General features: G+C 47.7%; 1 protein-coding gene across 1 annotated transcript in view; it reads left to right on the top strand.

Moving 5' to 3' along the window:
* Nucleotides 1–15457, top strand: part of ADCY10 (adenylate cyclase 10) — a 79397-nt gene that overhangs the window by 56331 nt on the left and 7609 nt on the right. Inside the window, exons 23-31 of the mRNA XM_030573906.1 lie at nucleotides 121–172; nucleotides 2114–2345; nucleotides 4160–4267; nucleotides 4650–4828; nucleotides 7342–7498; nucleotides 8298–8502; nucleotides 8586–8682; nucleotides 11489–11604; nucleotides 14822–14939. Of these exons, the coding sequence (XP_030429766.1) occupies nucleotides 121–172; nucleotides 2114–2345; nucleotides 4160–4267; nucleotides 4650–4828; nucleotides 7342–7498; nucleotides 8298–8502; nucleotides 8586–8682; nucleotides 11489–11604; nucleotides 14822–14939 (1264 nt within the window). The remainder of the gene's footprint in view (nucleotides 1–120; nucleotides 173–2113; nucleotides 2346–4159; nucleotides 4268–4649; nucleotides 4829–7341; nucleotides 7499–8297; nucleotides 8503–8585; nucleotides 8683–11488; nucleotides 11605–14821; nucleotides 14940–15457) is intronic.

Below are 15457 nucleotides of genomic sequence, written 5' to 3'. Positions count from 1 at the left end.
GACATTCACTATGTTATGGAATTTCATCTCATTATCTTAGTGCTAGAGAATGGTAAAAAGCGGCTTTTATTCCAGGACATATGATGTTACATTGAACCCAGTGGTTGCTTTTCTTTCCAGAGACTGTAAAGGCACTAAAGAAACACAAGATGTTGCCAGAGGAAAATCTTAAGTACGGGAACAAAGTCTTCATTCACCAGACCACTTACAAAGAAATAGATTCCTAGGGGCTCCAGAGGTTGTGAGTGGAATATATGGGTTTGGCTGCTACCCGTGGGGGAAGACATTACCAGATGGGGGGCAAGATACCCACGGAGACTGGGAGTTTGGATGGTGTGAGGGACTCTCTTAGAATGGAACATGCCTACTGTCAGGGCCCCATGTATTCCATAGCACAATGGGTTTCCTACATTCTACAGCAGCATTAATTTACTCTCTGTCTCTCTGGGAAATGCCCTTCATTCCCACTCACTCTCCCCCCATCCCCTGTGGCTCATAGCTAAACATTCTTGCAGTAGAATTTATTTATTTTCAACAGTCCGAATGGATTTTTCATTACACCCTCTGGGTGGCCTGGCTCCACAGCCCAAACCTTAGCTCCTGCCTCAGCCTGGCCCAGATCCTTCTTCCCCTGTGGATGCCAGGGAAGTGGGAAGCTGGGAGCTGGCTTAGTGGCTCATCTTTTCAGACCTTGGCTGTTGTACCGTTCTCCAGCCTGCTTAGCTCACCAGCCTGTGTTGTTCCATGGACTTAGCGTTTTCCCCATTCCCTGGTTCCATGGAACCATGCAGGGAGCGTACACTGAAATAACTCTCTGTCATGGGGAAATCTGCAGAGCAAGAGGTAGCTGCTGGCAGGTCAGGAAGATAAAACGATGAGTGCCTGAATGCAGCAAAACAGTGAATTCAACAGTGAATTCCATGGCAGAAATGGTGGTTTCTGTGGCATTCTGGAAAAATGGCAACTTGTGCAGCCATGGAAGAGCAGAGTTGATGGAGCCCTGGTTGAGATGGATGCAGCAAAACACACTCTCAGAATGATTGTTTCAGGCTCTCTGCAGACTCAGGCAGGCATCTCTCCATCTATTTACACTCAATTCACATTTTCAAGGTCCTGCTTGGGAAAGACAGATAGTCATGAAAGCTTCATACTGTCTGGGCCAGCTATGGTTCACAGTCCTGCTGCGGATAAACCAAGGGCAGGAGATACAGTTTAATCAATTAGGTCACATTTCTTTTCTATCCAAGGTAAGATACTCAGGCCTGCTTACAAAGTTATCTTGTAGAACTGCTGTTCAGTCAGGTACATTTTAGCCAACTTTTGTGCTCCGCTTTCTCTCTGGCGTGTTAAGAGACAGGATGCTCTCCAGAATGAAATGGTTTAGGTTATTCTGTTTAGGAGGGATTAGGTGCTGGTGCTGTCAGAGGCAATGGAATTCTGTTTTCTCAAGTGAGGCAGGGAAAGGGCTGCCTGCATCCTGGCCAAAAGCACAGGGTGCCAAGGCTGGCTAACGTCACAGGCTTGTGCTGTGGGCCTGGATTCCATCCAGAAACCCTGCAATGATGTCTGCATCTTAGCTTTCATTTTAAAGAAATCTGGTTCCAGCCCTTGCAAAAAAAGAACTTGAAAAAACAGAAGGGAAAGTAACTGATACAGGGATGTGACATCTGCCTGAGCCTGCAGGGGAGCAGCAGTCACTATAGCTAGGGAGGAAGCTGCCTGAGCCCACCCTACAGCAGACAGGGCATGGCCCAGGGAGAAGGGGGGCTCTGCCATGTCTGGTGGAGGTGGTGTTGGGGGAGCATTGCCACATGTCCACCCTCTAGTGGCCACAAGACCCCATGTGGGGGTGTGCCAAGAGCTGCAGATTGCCTTAAACTTGCCCTGCATAAAGGAATGCCGTAGCCTTCCTCCAGAACAGTGCCATAAAGACACAGGCGGGGCTAGGAGTTTAGGGACAGAGAGCACTGTCCCCTGGGTCACAAGAACAACAAAAAAACAGCACCGGGGAATTAGAACTGTGAATTCTACCAAACACCCCACACGCAGACACACAAGAAAGCCTTGTGACATGGGAATCCTGCCCCTTTTCTGCCATCTTGTCTCCGGCCAGAGCTGAAGAGATAGAGAGGGAGTTTCTGGAGAGGCTGGATGAGATCATTCAGCAGTCTGACAGGGGTCGGGAGAAGATCAGGCGCTTGGGATCCTGCGAATGTGAAGAGATCGTGGAGTCTGTTTTTGTGCCCCTGGCCCGGCACTGCATGGCGATGGGAGAATATGCCAGAGCCTTGTATTACTTGTTGGAGTGTGCAGCTGCTTACTTACATCTGTCAAACAACTACATGGTGAGCTGCTTTGCTCCCTTGAGCCCATGCGAGTTCATGTCCTTTCCACTGGTCTCCCTTTTACTTCTCCCCATATTAGCAGGCTATCCCAGATTTCATCTAGGAACACGTTCTTTGGTTCTTTCAGAATGGTAGTGTTAGGCCCTACATTTCCCTTGCCTCTCCTTCCTACTTTGCTAGAGACCCTGAGCTGTGGCACAGGATTTTAATGTCACAGACATAGCACATGAAAGATTACAAGCATACATACGGCTTAATATTATTACCTCTTTTGATCTGAGCTTTTAGTCAAAATTTGGGATCCTGTGGGTTGTTTCTGTTAGAAGGAGAAACTGAGTCAGGCATTTCATTGATGCAGTCCTCCTGATTTACAAGGAATGTACATAAAGTTCTGTTTCCCTGAAAACTGTAGGACTCAAACAGCTGGAGACAGTTAATTGCTCACAGATTCAAGCTTCTTTCCAGACAGCACTCTGCCCAAACGCTCTCACTCTCACACCCGCACCTTTTTCTCAGGGTCATGCTGCAAGTCCTTCTGTGGCTGTCCTGGCTTTCTTCTGCCTTCTCTGGGTCTTTCTGTGATGTTTCACACCCACACACGCCTGTGCAGTCCAGTCAATCCCAAGCCCTGTTTTTGTTATCAGACTCCCAGGAAACTGCTTAGGTCACATGGATCAACTCCTGCTCCAGCTTTGCCCGTGGCCTGCGTTTTGGGGGAGGCTCCTATTGCTTTGGCTGTCTGTTCCAGAAAAGAGCTGAGTGCCTTACACATTTGTCCGGAGTGAAGGCTGGCTATCAAACGCACCAGCCTCCAGGCGGTTTCACCCAACCCCCCCAGTATAGTAAATATAGTAATGGGAGGGGAGTGAGGAATGTTCAAAGGCATGGTGGTTTAAGGCACTAGCCCCAGTCCTCTAGAAGCTGGGGGCATAGGAGGTGGTGGTGGTGGTGGTGGCGGTGGTGGGGAGGATAAGGAGATCATTAGGGACATTATTTTGGGAGGCCCATCAAAATCTCTGGGTGACATTTAGTCATATGACAAAAATCATCCTATGAATTAGCAATGTCTACCATGGAGAGCTCATGGGAGAGATGAGGTGCTTCTGTTAGTGAGCTGTGGAAGGGGCCTATGACTGGAATAGCCTGGAGGAGGTGGTACACAGGTCAGGAGTAAGGTGCATTGGCAAGGCTGCATGGAGGGTGGTGGTGGGGGGGTTTGAAGGGTGACTGGGACTCAATGCCATCAGTCCTTTAGTACTACATTTCCTCCATACATTCAGCCAAAGAAACCAATGGGCATTATGTCCCAGCTCTGCAGGCAGCTCCAGCAGCTCCTGCGTTACTCCAAGGGGAAAGAAAGCAATGTTGCTGTCCTAGACAGAGTGAAGAGAGCTTCCTTTGCTTTGTGGCTTGATTCACCTCTGCGTGAGCACAGCTAGGGTAGCAAAGAGACGGGGTGCACAGCCGCAGCTCTGTGATTCAGTGCCGTGTTGCCTTGGGCACGAGGGCAGCCCTAGCTTAAGCTTCCATCAGTGGAAGATCAGGCGTAAAGCTTTGCCATGACCCCATTCTGCTCACACCTTGCCCATAGAACACCCTCCTTCCCCTGCCACAGGGTGTGGGAGGATGGGGGCAGGAGACACATTGCTGCCTCCACCTGCGAAGAGGGGATTCTCCACTGGCCATCTCTGGCTACTTGCAGTGGCTGTAGCAGACCGAAGAATCCAGCCCTTTCTCTTCAGAGGGTGATGGGGTTGGAGAAAGTGTGTGGCACAATGGTCACCTACCCTTCTCTGCGGTTTGCTTTGCTTAAGGCCTTTAGCAATTTGGATACAGCAGAGAGTCTGATCAAATCAGTGGATCTCAGAGCAACTGTAATTAACCAGTTTGAGGAAGCTACCTTCTACAGCCTGAAGGGTGAGGTAAAGAGACAGCAAGACATTACGGAACCTCTTTATGTATCTGGTTGGGGCCATCCATGGAAGATGATTGCAGGTTTCCTGTGTCACCCTCCTATGTCCATACAACCTCATCCGAAACTAATAAAAGTCCAAACTACTGGATGGGCTCGCATGCCCCCTTTGGCTTAGGTTGGGCCACTGAGTTGTCTCTCACAGTTATCTTAAATGAGGGGTGGAGGACACAATAGTTTTGATGACGTTTAACCCAACCCACCTCCGCCTTTGGCTCTAGCATTGATGTCATGCTAGAAAATGACAGCTGAGACCCCTACCATTTCGGAGCATGCAGTTGGCTGATAATGTTACAAACAGTCTTTGTCTTACTCTCCCTTCCCCTCTGCAGGTCTGTTATAACATGGGCCAAATGAATTTGGCAAAGAAATTTATTAGGAAGGCTTTGATTTTATTAAACAGAAGATTCCCATTTACCTTGATTGGAGTCTTTTTTAAGACTCTGCTGGAAGTGTCAAAGCACGCGTCTCACCAGAAGAAGCAGCAATTCTTGTATAGTCGCAGTAAAGGGTAGGAAGTAGAACTGGAGTAAAACCAAGTTGGGTGGATTTTACCTTAGTACCTGGTTGTCATTTAGATCTCGATCCTGCAAACACTTAAGCACATTCTTAATTTGAAGCATGTAACTTGCATGCTTCAAATTAAGCATGTGAAGAGTGGGGGCTTTAAAAAGTGGTGTTTACACACTCTAGTGAAGACGGAATTCAAGATACATGCATTCCCAATGGTACAGTACTTTAAAGCAAAGCATTTATTTTGGAAAACAGGAATCGATTGCAAAGAAATGCATTTGTTTCTGAGAATATTTTTATGCTCCCTGTTACTGCTGAAGGCATTATTTCCAAATGTTGGCCTGTCCTTGCTAACCAGCCTCATCATGGGAATGCTTTTTTGGGAGCCATGGGCTTTGGGGTCAACGGGGGCAGAGGGAGCAAGGAAAAGCATCTGGTGTTATGGAGAGACCCTTTGGGCTGTGCGGGATAGTGTTGTTGGGGATTCAAGCAGATAGAGAGAGAGGTGAGGCGGTGGGAGTATCAGCATGAGGGGATGGAGGTACCACAGGAAGGGGAGATATCAGAGTGGGATGCATAATGGGGGAGGTGCTGTGGAGGGGGAAGCAGGGGGAGATGAGGGACCCCAGTGGAGGGGAGGCAGTGGTGGAACAGCAGGGGAGGGATTGATGGCAGAGGTCAGTGAGGCAGCCCGGGGTACTGGGCGGTGAGGGTTAAGGCAGTGGAAAGGAGGAAGTGCAGAGGTGAAGGGTTAAGGCAGGAGGGGAGAAGGGTAGTCTGAAGATGGGGTGCTTGGGCATGAAGGTGAGGTAGTGAGGACAGGTAGAAGTGATGGACTGTCCAGCAGGCGGATTTCAGGAATGGGGAAACAAGTGAGCAGGAAAAGGCTGGATTCCAGGAGGGGTAGGTGAGGCCCTGAAGGGTGGGATGAAGGAGTTTGGGTTGAGGCACCAGGGTGGAGTCAGGCTGTCTCATGTCTTCCCCGGGAATCCCCAACATAGGTCATCATATCCCCCTGCTGCTCCCACCCTCCTCCTCTGCTCACCTTCTTCCCCATCTCTGCTGGACCCCCCTTCCTGCTGACACAACTCCCCCCACCCATTACATTCACCTCTTATCCCCATTGGTGGGGCTGATGGACAGAGTAATTCCCTGCCACGAAGCCACCCTCCTTCCTGGATCACCAAAGTGTCCTAGCATAACTGCCTTTCATCTGATACCCCTCAATAAAACACTCAACACCTACTTTGGCCTCCCCCTACAGTGTCCCCAGTGGCAGGCTCCCAGTCTACACTGCAGGAGTCTCCAGATGGTGAGCTGAGCCTTCACCCTCCTTCCCACTTCAGACTTCTCTCCATGTGAAATCCGTCCAGACTCCCCAATAGCTCCACCCAAGCCAGCTTGTGGTGCACTGCATGCCACGATTCTCCTCCTTCAGTTCTCAGTCTCCTCTCTTGCTTTCCCCACACTCATTCCTTCTCTCCCTCTTGCCCCAGCCCCCTTGTTCTCTCTGCCCCAAATAGCTTCCCGCCCCAGTCTCTTTCCTCTCCCCCAGCCCTTCTGGCTTCTCCTCCCTTCCCCGAAGATCACCAGTCACTCAAGCTTTTCTTCACAACATGAACCTTGTTCTTTTGAAATAATAAATGGCAGCCAAAGTTCTCCTGTGATCCTATGTATCAGAGGGGTAGTCGTGTTAGTCTGGATCTGCAAAAGCAGCAAAGAGTCCTGTGGCACCTTATAGACTAACAGATGTATTGGAGCATGAGCTTTCGTGGGTGAATACCCATTTCATTTGCTGCTTTCTGTGATCCCATGACTCCAGGAGCTGGGGCTTTAAGAAAATGCCAACTATCATGAGAGTTGACAGCATGGCTTTCCCCATATCACCCTCACAGCTATCCCCTCTGGTCCCCCCGATAACTGTGCCCCCCCATGCTTGCGGGATGGTGGGGGAGAAGTGTCTGACCCAGCCAATGATGCTCCCTCATGCCCTGGCCAAGACCTTCCTGCTCCCCTCTGCTGACAGAGCAACTCCTACTGGCACAGGGCTACAATTGCTAATCCCCCACTGGCTGGAGCCTAACAGCTGATCTGTAGTAGCCAGGCAAGGGGGAGGGTTCGCAGCATTGCTGCATAAAGCAGACTCAGGTTCTTCTGTGCTGCTCCCTTCCGCAGCCAGCCAAAGTGGGGAAGCAGATGTCCTACTTCCTTCCCAATGCCCACAGGTACCCTCAACCTCCCTGCTGCTATATCCACCTCCCACACAATGCCACCCCTCTGCTGACTGACCCACCCCCAACTGGTACCCCATCATCCGATTGCTACTTCTTCCATTCCCCTTTCCTTGCCTGGAATCCTCCATGCCTCCTCTCTTACGAGGAGGAAGAAATGTCCAGTTCAGGATCCTGCCTCCTCCTCCTCCCACCCCAGCTTTCTATTTAATTAGTAGCAATAGTGAGATCTTTGTGCTGCTGTGATCTGCTTTGGCTAAAGATGTGTCTTGTGTGACAGGGAGAAGAAATTAGCTTTCCTGTACCAGCAGGGCCACTGCCTTTCCTTATTGTGGCAACTTTTCAGCCTGGACACTGCTACAAACAGCAAAAAGTTCTGTCGCCTGGCAGCACTCATGAAAGTGAACTCAGCAGAGGAATCGGATGATGAGAGCCAGGTGGGTCCACCATCACCACTAGGAACCCTCTCCTCCTGCCCCCAAAGAAGAGGAAGTAACTAGCAGCCCTGGAAATAACTGTGGTGACAGGACACACCCTGCCCAAAGGGGATTGAGGAGTCCTGACTATTATGGAGCAGGTATCTGATTTCAACAAGCAATGGGTTGACCTATAAAAGCTTGCTGTGGATAATCATCCCAATGTTCTGATGTTTTTCTGGACCTCATTCACACTGTCTAAGCCTCTGGGACTGGAAATCTCATGGAAAACCAGCTTTCTTGTCAGATTTCCAGCATGCCTTGCTTCTTTCTGTCTTGGATGGTAAAACATGCCCATGGTCTTCTTTCTTGCCATGTTGCAGCACTTCTGCCTCTGGAAAGAACTAGGGAGGCAGAGATGTGGTGAAACGACAAACAATTAAAGTTCACTGAGCTTTTTTAAGCCTCCCAAAGGAGTTGATCTGAGGTTCAATTTCATTTTTTTTTATTGTAACAGTTTAGGTTGGTTCTGATTTTTAAGCTATTGCTAATTTCATCTACACTAGTTTATATTCTGTGCCTGTACAACACCTAGCACAGGGGGAGGGATGGGAATCCTGACTGGAGCCTTTAGACATGAGCATAATAAATGTTAATATTAATAATCCTAATTTTTTTAATGGTCATTATTGTAAGAGAAAAAGGAACAAAGTAATGTGGGGGTTTTTGGTTTATCCATTTGTCCCTTTTGAGCCTATACCAGATAACAATTTAGTCAACAGTTTCAGGCTCTTGTTTTTTCTTGTTTTGAACATTTTAGATCATTTCATCCTATACGGAATTCTCACTCTGCTGCCAGATGATGGGTTACCAAGATGAATGGATGAAATATGAGCTGATGGCCATCCAGCGTAGCTCTCACCTACAGGTTGTCGGAGGAGGGCTATTAACAACAGTTAAATTAGCACAATCACTGGCCTATATGAAGCTCTGCTTGGGTAACCTGCCCCTATCTATTCAATTAGGTAAGTCTACTTTCATCGTATACTGTGAAGAGAAGGTGTCAGTATTAAGGGAGAGACACTTAACACATTTGTTTTCTCCACAGGCTATCGAGCACATGAAATGTGTGTGCGTCTGAAGAAACGGAAGCTGGACTATCTGGTTCTCTGCATGCTCTTCAAAGCTCTCTTTCTGAGCATCAGGTATGATGCAAGTTTATGTTCTGTATGAACTGGCTAAGGAGAATGGTGTATGGAGAAGAAATCTAATAAGGAACCGTGGAAGGTCGATAGAGACCCAAGTATAGTAAATATAAAGAAATCCCAATGATTTCAGTGGGCAAGGCATGTGGTTACAATGACAGAAGACAGACCAATGTCTCTAGGAATTGTCTCTAGGAAGGACATCCTTATGTTTAAGGCCCTGTATAAATCCCTTTTTTTTTTCTTTTTCTTTTTTTTTTTTAGAAAACTCCCAACAGTTTGTAAGGAATGAATTTGACAAGTACATTTAGTCAATTGTAAGGAAAAATATGTAAAAGATCATGGTTTCAGGGCATTTTCTCCATTTCCATGCCCTCCACGAAAATGTGATTTACACAGGGCCCTATTTATGGTGTCCAGCCTCATGGCTGACCAAGGAGGAGATGGAGGATAATACTGAGCCATACCTAACAGCTCTTAATGTGAATTACTATCGATGATAACAATGTGCCCTTGACAGAAAGAGGTGGGAGGCACATTATGAGGGCGACCAAGGACTTCCCTGGTCTATCGAGCCAGGAAGTGAGGAAGTATGAACAGGCTAAGTTTGGCTTTTTGCTTTGGTTGGCTGGTACTTTTCTTCTGAAGTGTATTTCTTCCTCATGAGGAGGCAGTTTGGATCCCCATACTTGGGATACAGGTACCTCTGTCACACGGCTCAGAAGTGTCAACTGGAGTCACGTGGCAGCCTTATTTTTTCCCACCCCTGTCAGATTAGAAGACTGGTCTGTCTCTTATTAGACATCTGTCTATAACAGGGGTCGGCAACCTTTCAGAAGTGCTGTGCCGAGTCTTCATTTATTCACTCTAATTTAAGGTTTCGCATGCCAGTAATACATTTTAAAGTTTTTAGAAGATCTCTTTCAATGTGTAACCCTTCTGCCCCTCTGAGTTGGCAGCAACAAGGGCCAGGTTCAGTATCCTGGGGTTCCGTTTCAGTAACACTGTGCATAACCGGCTCGAGCCCCCACCCAGTGACCTAGGACACTTACATAACACACTCCCCTGGACGCCTCTAGGAGGCAATACTTCCCCTCTCGCAAGCACGGAGTCTGAGTGTAGCAAAATCTTTTTAATAAAGGAAGGAATCAATGTGGCATCCCATTGGAGAAACACCACAAACAGGGTTATAACACAAACCATAAACAAAACCCACCTCCAAGTACGTTTGGCAATGTGCTTTTTTCACCTTAGGGTTTTAAGTCCAATCACCCCAAAGTCCAACAACCCAAAAGTCTCTGGTCAATGCCACCCCAGAGTTCGAGAGTTTATCTGTAGAGGTCCCTCCCCCCAGCCTGGGTAGAAAGGGGCACCTTACGTGGTCCAGGGCCAACTGCCCTGCTTCTCCGTGGGTTCTGCTTCCGCCTTCTCCACGAACTGCTCCGCTTCACCAGTCGCTCCACTCTGCTCCTCCAGCCGTCCTCAGAAACTGCTCCGCTCCACCAGCTGCTCTGCTCCATGAGCTGCTCCAGTTCTCTCTGCAAACTGCTCGGCTCCGCTTGCTCTGTGGGCCGCTCCACCCATCCCACAGCTACTCCACTCTGCCAGCCGCTCCGCTGCCACCAGCTGTCCCGTGATCCGCTCCAGCCATCCCCACAAACTGCTCCACTCCGCCAGCTGCTCTGTTCCACAGTATAGCTTCAGGCTTCCCCACTAGTTAGCACAGTACTCAGTGCTCTCAGCTCAGTAATTTCAGCTCTTTAGTGATTTCAATTCTTAGTGATCTCAGCTCTTAGTAGGGGAGCCCCAGTGCTAGTGCACCATTAGCCCAAAGTGAGTTCAGCTCAGTAACCTGTATCTAGATTCTTGAGGGAATAAAAAAAATCAACTCTGACATTCCACAGTGGAGAGAGGAGGGGGTGGAACTGGTGCTTCTGGCTCCACAAGGAGACTGCACCACCAGACACAGATACCTGTCCCCAGCCTCTCTCAATTCACTGGGTTTTGGAACCCATGTCCCTTGTCTAGCAAGTACCACCCAACTGAGGTTGAGTCATTTGTCACAAAGCAGTCTCACAGCTCGGCAGCATGGGATGGGGTAGGTGTGCCTATGCAAATATACTCTCTGAAATTCTTTCCACCAGATGTCAGGGTAGAGCTTATCCTGACTCTGCTTACATATATCTATAATATATAACTAAACTATTGTTATATGTAAAGTAAATAAGGTTTTAAAAATGTTTTAGAAGCTTCTTTTAAAATTAAATTAAAATTCAGAGTCTCCTGGAATAGTGGCCAGGACCCGGGCAGTATGAGTGCCATTGAAAATCAGCTCACGTGCCTACCCCTGGTCTATAAGAACTTTCTCTGAGCCACAGTGGCTTCCTGAACAGACTTGTTCTCACAACTGTTCCTTCTGCTGGGGCATGTTTGTCTGTAGTAATAGGTTGGCCACCTGGCTTCTATATGCACTGCTCATGGTGCTTTTTCTTGTCAATGACCAGCTGGAAAGGCAATTAGCTCTCCACAGTGGACCTTGCAGACACTTATATGAACATCGGGATACTTTGTGCACCTGGGAAGGACCACAGCGGAACGTATCTATCCACTCAGTGTCTTGTTGGGCATCCTTGAAGTCCTTCTCCATAAGCTTGTTCACCAAAGATCCTTGGAGAGAAAAATAGGATAGATATATGAGTGGAATGATGGATGGGAGGATAGAGAATGAGACATGAAAAGAGGAAAGGAAATAAAGGGAGAAACACAGAATAAAATGAGTCATGCAATAATTCTCCATGATGTCTAGGTACCAAGATTGTGTGCAAGTACTGAGCTGGCTGGAGGAGTTGGCAGTTGAGGAGGAGAGAATCATTGAGATGGCTTGTTTCTTTTCTTACTGTTTAGAACTCTTGCTTTATGCTGGTAAGTACTGGGTGATGAGGACAACAGATAATGGCCTGCTTAGCAAAGACACTCCTGGACAGGGATGGTCGCCATGTCAACACTGCCAAAAAATGGTGGCGCCATTCTGGCATCTCGTTTGTGGTTAAACAGCAATTGACATGCTTTTAAAGAAGAGAGTTAAAAGGTTTAACAGAAAAGGGGTTGTAGCTCCGATGAGGGGATGTTGATATCTGTGTAAACGTTGAAACTTTTGGGATATTCCCATACGAATCTGGAGCTTTATAATGGGAGTGGGAGGTTGTAAAGTTGGCTAACAAATCTCCTAAGGCTAACTGGGGTTCTGCAGACTTCAGTCAGCCGCATGGAGGAATTCCCCCCAATCACCCTGCTCCTTTTAGCCCCCGGGCACTCCGCACATCTAAAGCCTTGTGTACACTTAAAACCTTTGCCAGTATAACTATATCAGTATGGCTGAAATGGCAAAACCCTGCTAATGGAGATGCAGTTATACCAGCAAAAAAATTTGACTGGTACAGCTTATACCAGTTTTGTGAATGACATAAACTGTACTGGCAAAAGCCCTTTCCCCACTCAATATAGCTGCTACATGCTAGGGCTTTGGCTGGCACAGCTATCTCATTAAAAAAATCACTCCCCTAACTGACTTAACTGGACTGGTAAAACATTGAATCATAGACCTGGCCCAAGGTCTCCAGGATCACAGCTGCCTTAGTACAGACTTCAGAAAGCCACAAAATGAGGAGACTGTGTGAGAACAGGGGGCTTGGCTGGGAGATGAAGTGGTCACTTCACACCACCTTACAGTGGGTTTCCTGAGGTCTGCAAGAGGGGAGAACTCCCTTGTGAACCTTTGATTGGTGGTGGGAAACCTTTTTTCTTTGACAAGTCTAGCTTCTCTACTGATCTGACTATGCTGTGAGCTCTGCTTCTGCAAGGGAAAGAGTTAGAGACTTTCCTTGCAGTGAAAGTCTAGGGCTCCAGCAGTCCTTTTACATGCTACATCAAGCTAGCCAGTGTAGGAATGTCTGTTCCTTGGAGTATCTGTTAAATGTGTTTAATAACCTATTGTAGGTATAACCCTTCTGCCCCTCTGAGTTGGCAGCAACAAGGGCTGGGTTCAGTATCCAGGGGTTCCGTTTCAGTAACACAATGCATAACCGGCTCGAGCCCTCACCAAGTGACCTGGGACATTCACATACCACACCCCCCTGGGCGCCTCTAGGAGGCAATACTTCCCCTCTCGCAAGCACGGAGTCTGAGTGTAGCAAAATCTTTTTAATAAAGGAAGGAATCAATGCGGCATCCCATTGGAGAAACACCACAAACAGGGTTATAACACAAACCATAAACAAAAACCCACCTCCAAGTACATTTGGCACTGTCCTTTTTCCCCTTAGAGTTTTAAGTCCAATCACCCCAAAGTCCAACAACCCAAAAGTCTCTGGTCAATGCCACCCCAGAGTTCGAGAGTTTATCTGTAGAGGTCTTTCCCCCCAGCCTGGGTAGAAAGGGGCACCTTACGTGGTCCGGGGCCAACTGCCCTGCCTCTCCGTGGGTTCTGCTTCCGCCTTCTCCACGAACTGCTCCTCTTTACCAGCCGCTCCACTCTGCTCCTCCAGCCGTCCTCAGAAACTGCTCCGCTCCACCAGCTGTTCTGCTCCATGAGCTGCTCCAGTTCTCTCTGCAAACTGCTCGGCTCCGCTCGCTCTGTGGGCCGCTCCACCTGTCCCACAGCTACTCCGCTCTGCCATCCGCTCTGCTGCCACCAGCTGTCCCATGATCCGCTCCAGCCGTCCCCACAACTGCTCCACTCCGACAGCTGCTCTGTTCCACAGTATAGATTCAGGCTCCCACACTAGTTAGCACAGTACTCAGTGCTCTCAGCTCAGTAATTTCAGCTCTTTAGTGATTTCAACTCTTAGTGATCTCAGCTCTTAGTAGGGGAGCCCCAGTGCTAGTGCACCATTAGCCCAAAGTGAGTTCAGCTCAGTAACCTGTATCTAGATTCTTGAGGGGAAAACAAAAATCAACTCTGACATTCCACAGTGGAGAGAGGAGGGGGTGGAACTGGTGCTTCTGGCTCCACAAGGAGACTGCACCACCAGACACAGATACCTGTCCCCAGCCTCTCTCAATTCACTGGGTTTTGGAACCCATGTCCCTTGTCTAGCAAGTACCACTCAACTGAGGTTGAGTCATTTCTGTCACAAAGCAGTCCCACAGCTCGCCAGCATGGGATGGGGTAGGCGTGCCTATGCAAATACACTCTCTGAAATTCTTTCCACCAGATGTCAGGATAGAGCTCATCCTGACTCTGCTTACATAGGCAAGGTTACTCTCACAATCGTGATCAAAGGCAGCGATCTGCTGAAGTCAATTCTCTTTGGGTGTTTGGTTGTGGTTATTTGGATTGTTTCCCCTACAAAAGTGACAAAAAAGTTGGAAGAATCTGAAACTCTCTTTTTGTTCTGGCAGCAAAGAGTCCTGGGCACCTTATAGACTAATAGACGTATTGGAGCATGAGTTTTCATGGGTAAATACTCACTTCGTTAGATGCTCTGTAGTTTAAGGAGATCCTCCTTTTAGAAAGAGAGGGATGGATAATGGGATCCAAGTGGCAACTTTCCTTATGGAAGGACTGCTGCTGCTCCACAACATAGGAATTGCTTTGCCCATCCCTGCATTGCATCCATTGTGGAGAATAAATGTAACCCACGCACCTCCTGAGTGTGGTATTCTGTCCCATCTAGTGGCACTGAGACCACTTAGAGCGAGAGTATGAGTCTGCTCTACAACCTTAGCTAACAGGCAGCTGGCTTTTAGCTCATGCACCAAGCTCCAGAGGTCTCAGATTCTATCCCAGCTGCTGTCAATTGGGATCTGTCGGTGTTACAGAAACATGGGCAGTTTAATAGTGGACTGCATGCTTGGGTGATGATGCTTTCATTTTTTCTGCCCAGTACAAGGTTTCTCCCCTTGCACTAGAGATCACTGATACAGAGCCTGTGACAACCCCAAGAAACTCAGTTAAAACTTCAAATCTTGCAGCATTCCTTTTAGATTTTCATCGAGATCTGAGGATTTTTTCTGCCAGGCGATTCAGCTACTTCCAAAATCCCTCTTGACTATCTTGTACTTATGGTAGTTTTAGAATAGGGAAATACACCTTCACCAGAAGGGGAAACAGCTTTTCTAATGCAAATTTCTTTTACAGGATTTTCATTTAAGTCATTTAAAGAGTGCCTGGAATTCATACAGCACAATGAAAAAAACTGCATCCTTATCTCTCAGAACAGCATCATGTTGGGGCTGTATTCATCCCTGGCCATTTGGTAACATACCAAGTCTCCTCAAAATTGCTTTGCTGTGTTACTGGTTTAATCTTTATTTTGCCATATGGTGGGTTGGAACTCAGAAACTTTGGGCCGGATTCTGCCATCTGTACTCATGTTGAATAACAATTTAGTCCATGAGTCCTGTTGAAATCAGTGTGACTACTTGGCTGATCAGGTACTTCTCAACGTGAGTAAGGGTGGCAGAACTGGGCCAGTTCTACTAGAGGACTGAATGGGGTGTTGATGAGCCTTAAGGCCACCTTAGCTGGCGGGGTGGCTGAAAAGTTTTTGTCATGATGGCACATGCCTCAGATGGATAATTTTAGGTCCAGTAAAAACAACTTTATTTTACATTAAATTATTATAATCAACATCATTGTACCTAGGAGTCCTAGTCATGAACCAGTACCCTGCTGTGCTCGGTGCTGTACAAACACAGAACAATGAGACAGTCACTGCCCCCAAAGTACAATCTAAGTGGGTGGTAATCATATCTCATGCTTTGCTGCATGCAT

The sequence above is a fragment of the Gopherus evgoodei genome, chromosome 8 (genome assembly GCF_007399415.2).
Source record: "Gopherus evgoodei ecotype Sinaloan lineage chromosome 8, rGopEvg1_v1.p, whole genome shotgun sequence".
Lineage (NCBI taxonomy): Eukaryota > Metazoa > Chordata > Testudines > Testudinidae > Gopherus > Gopherus evgoodei.
This window is presented reverse-complemented; position numbering and strand designations above follow the sequence as displayed.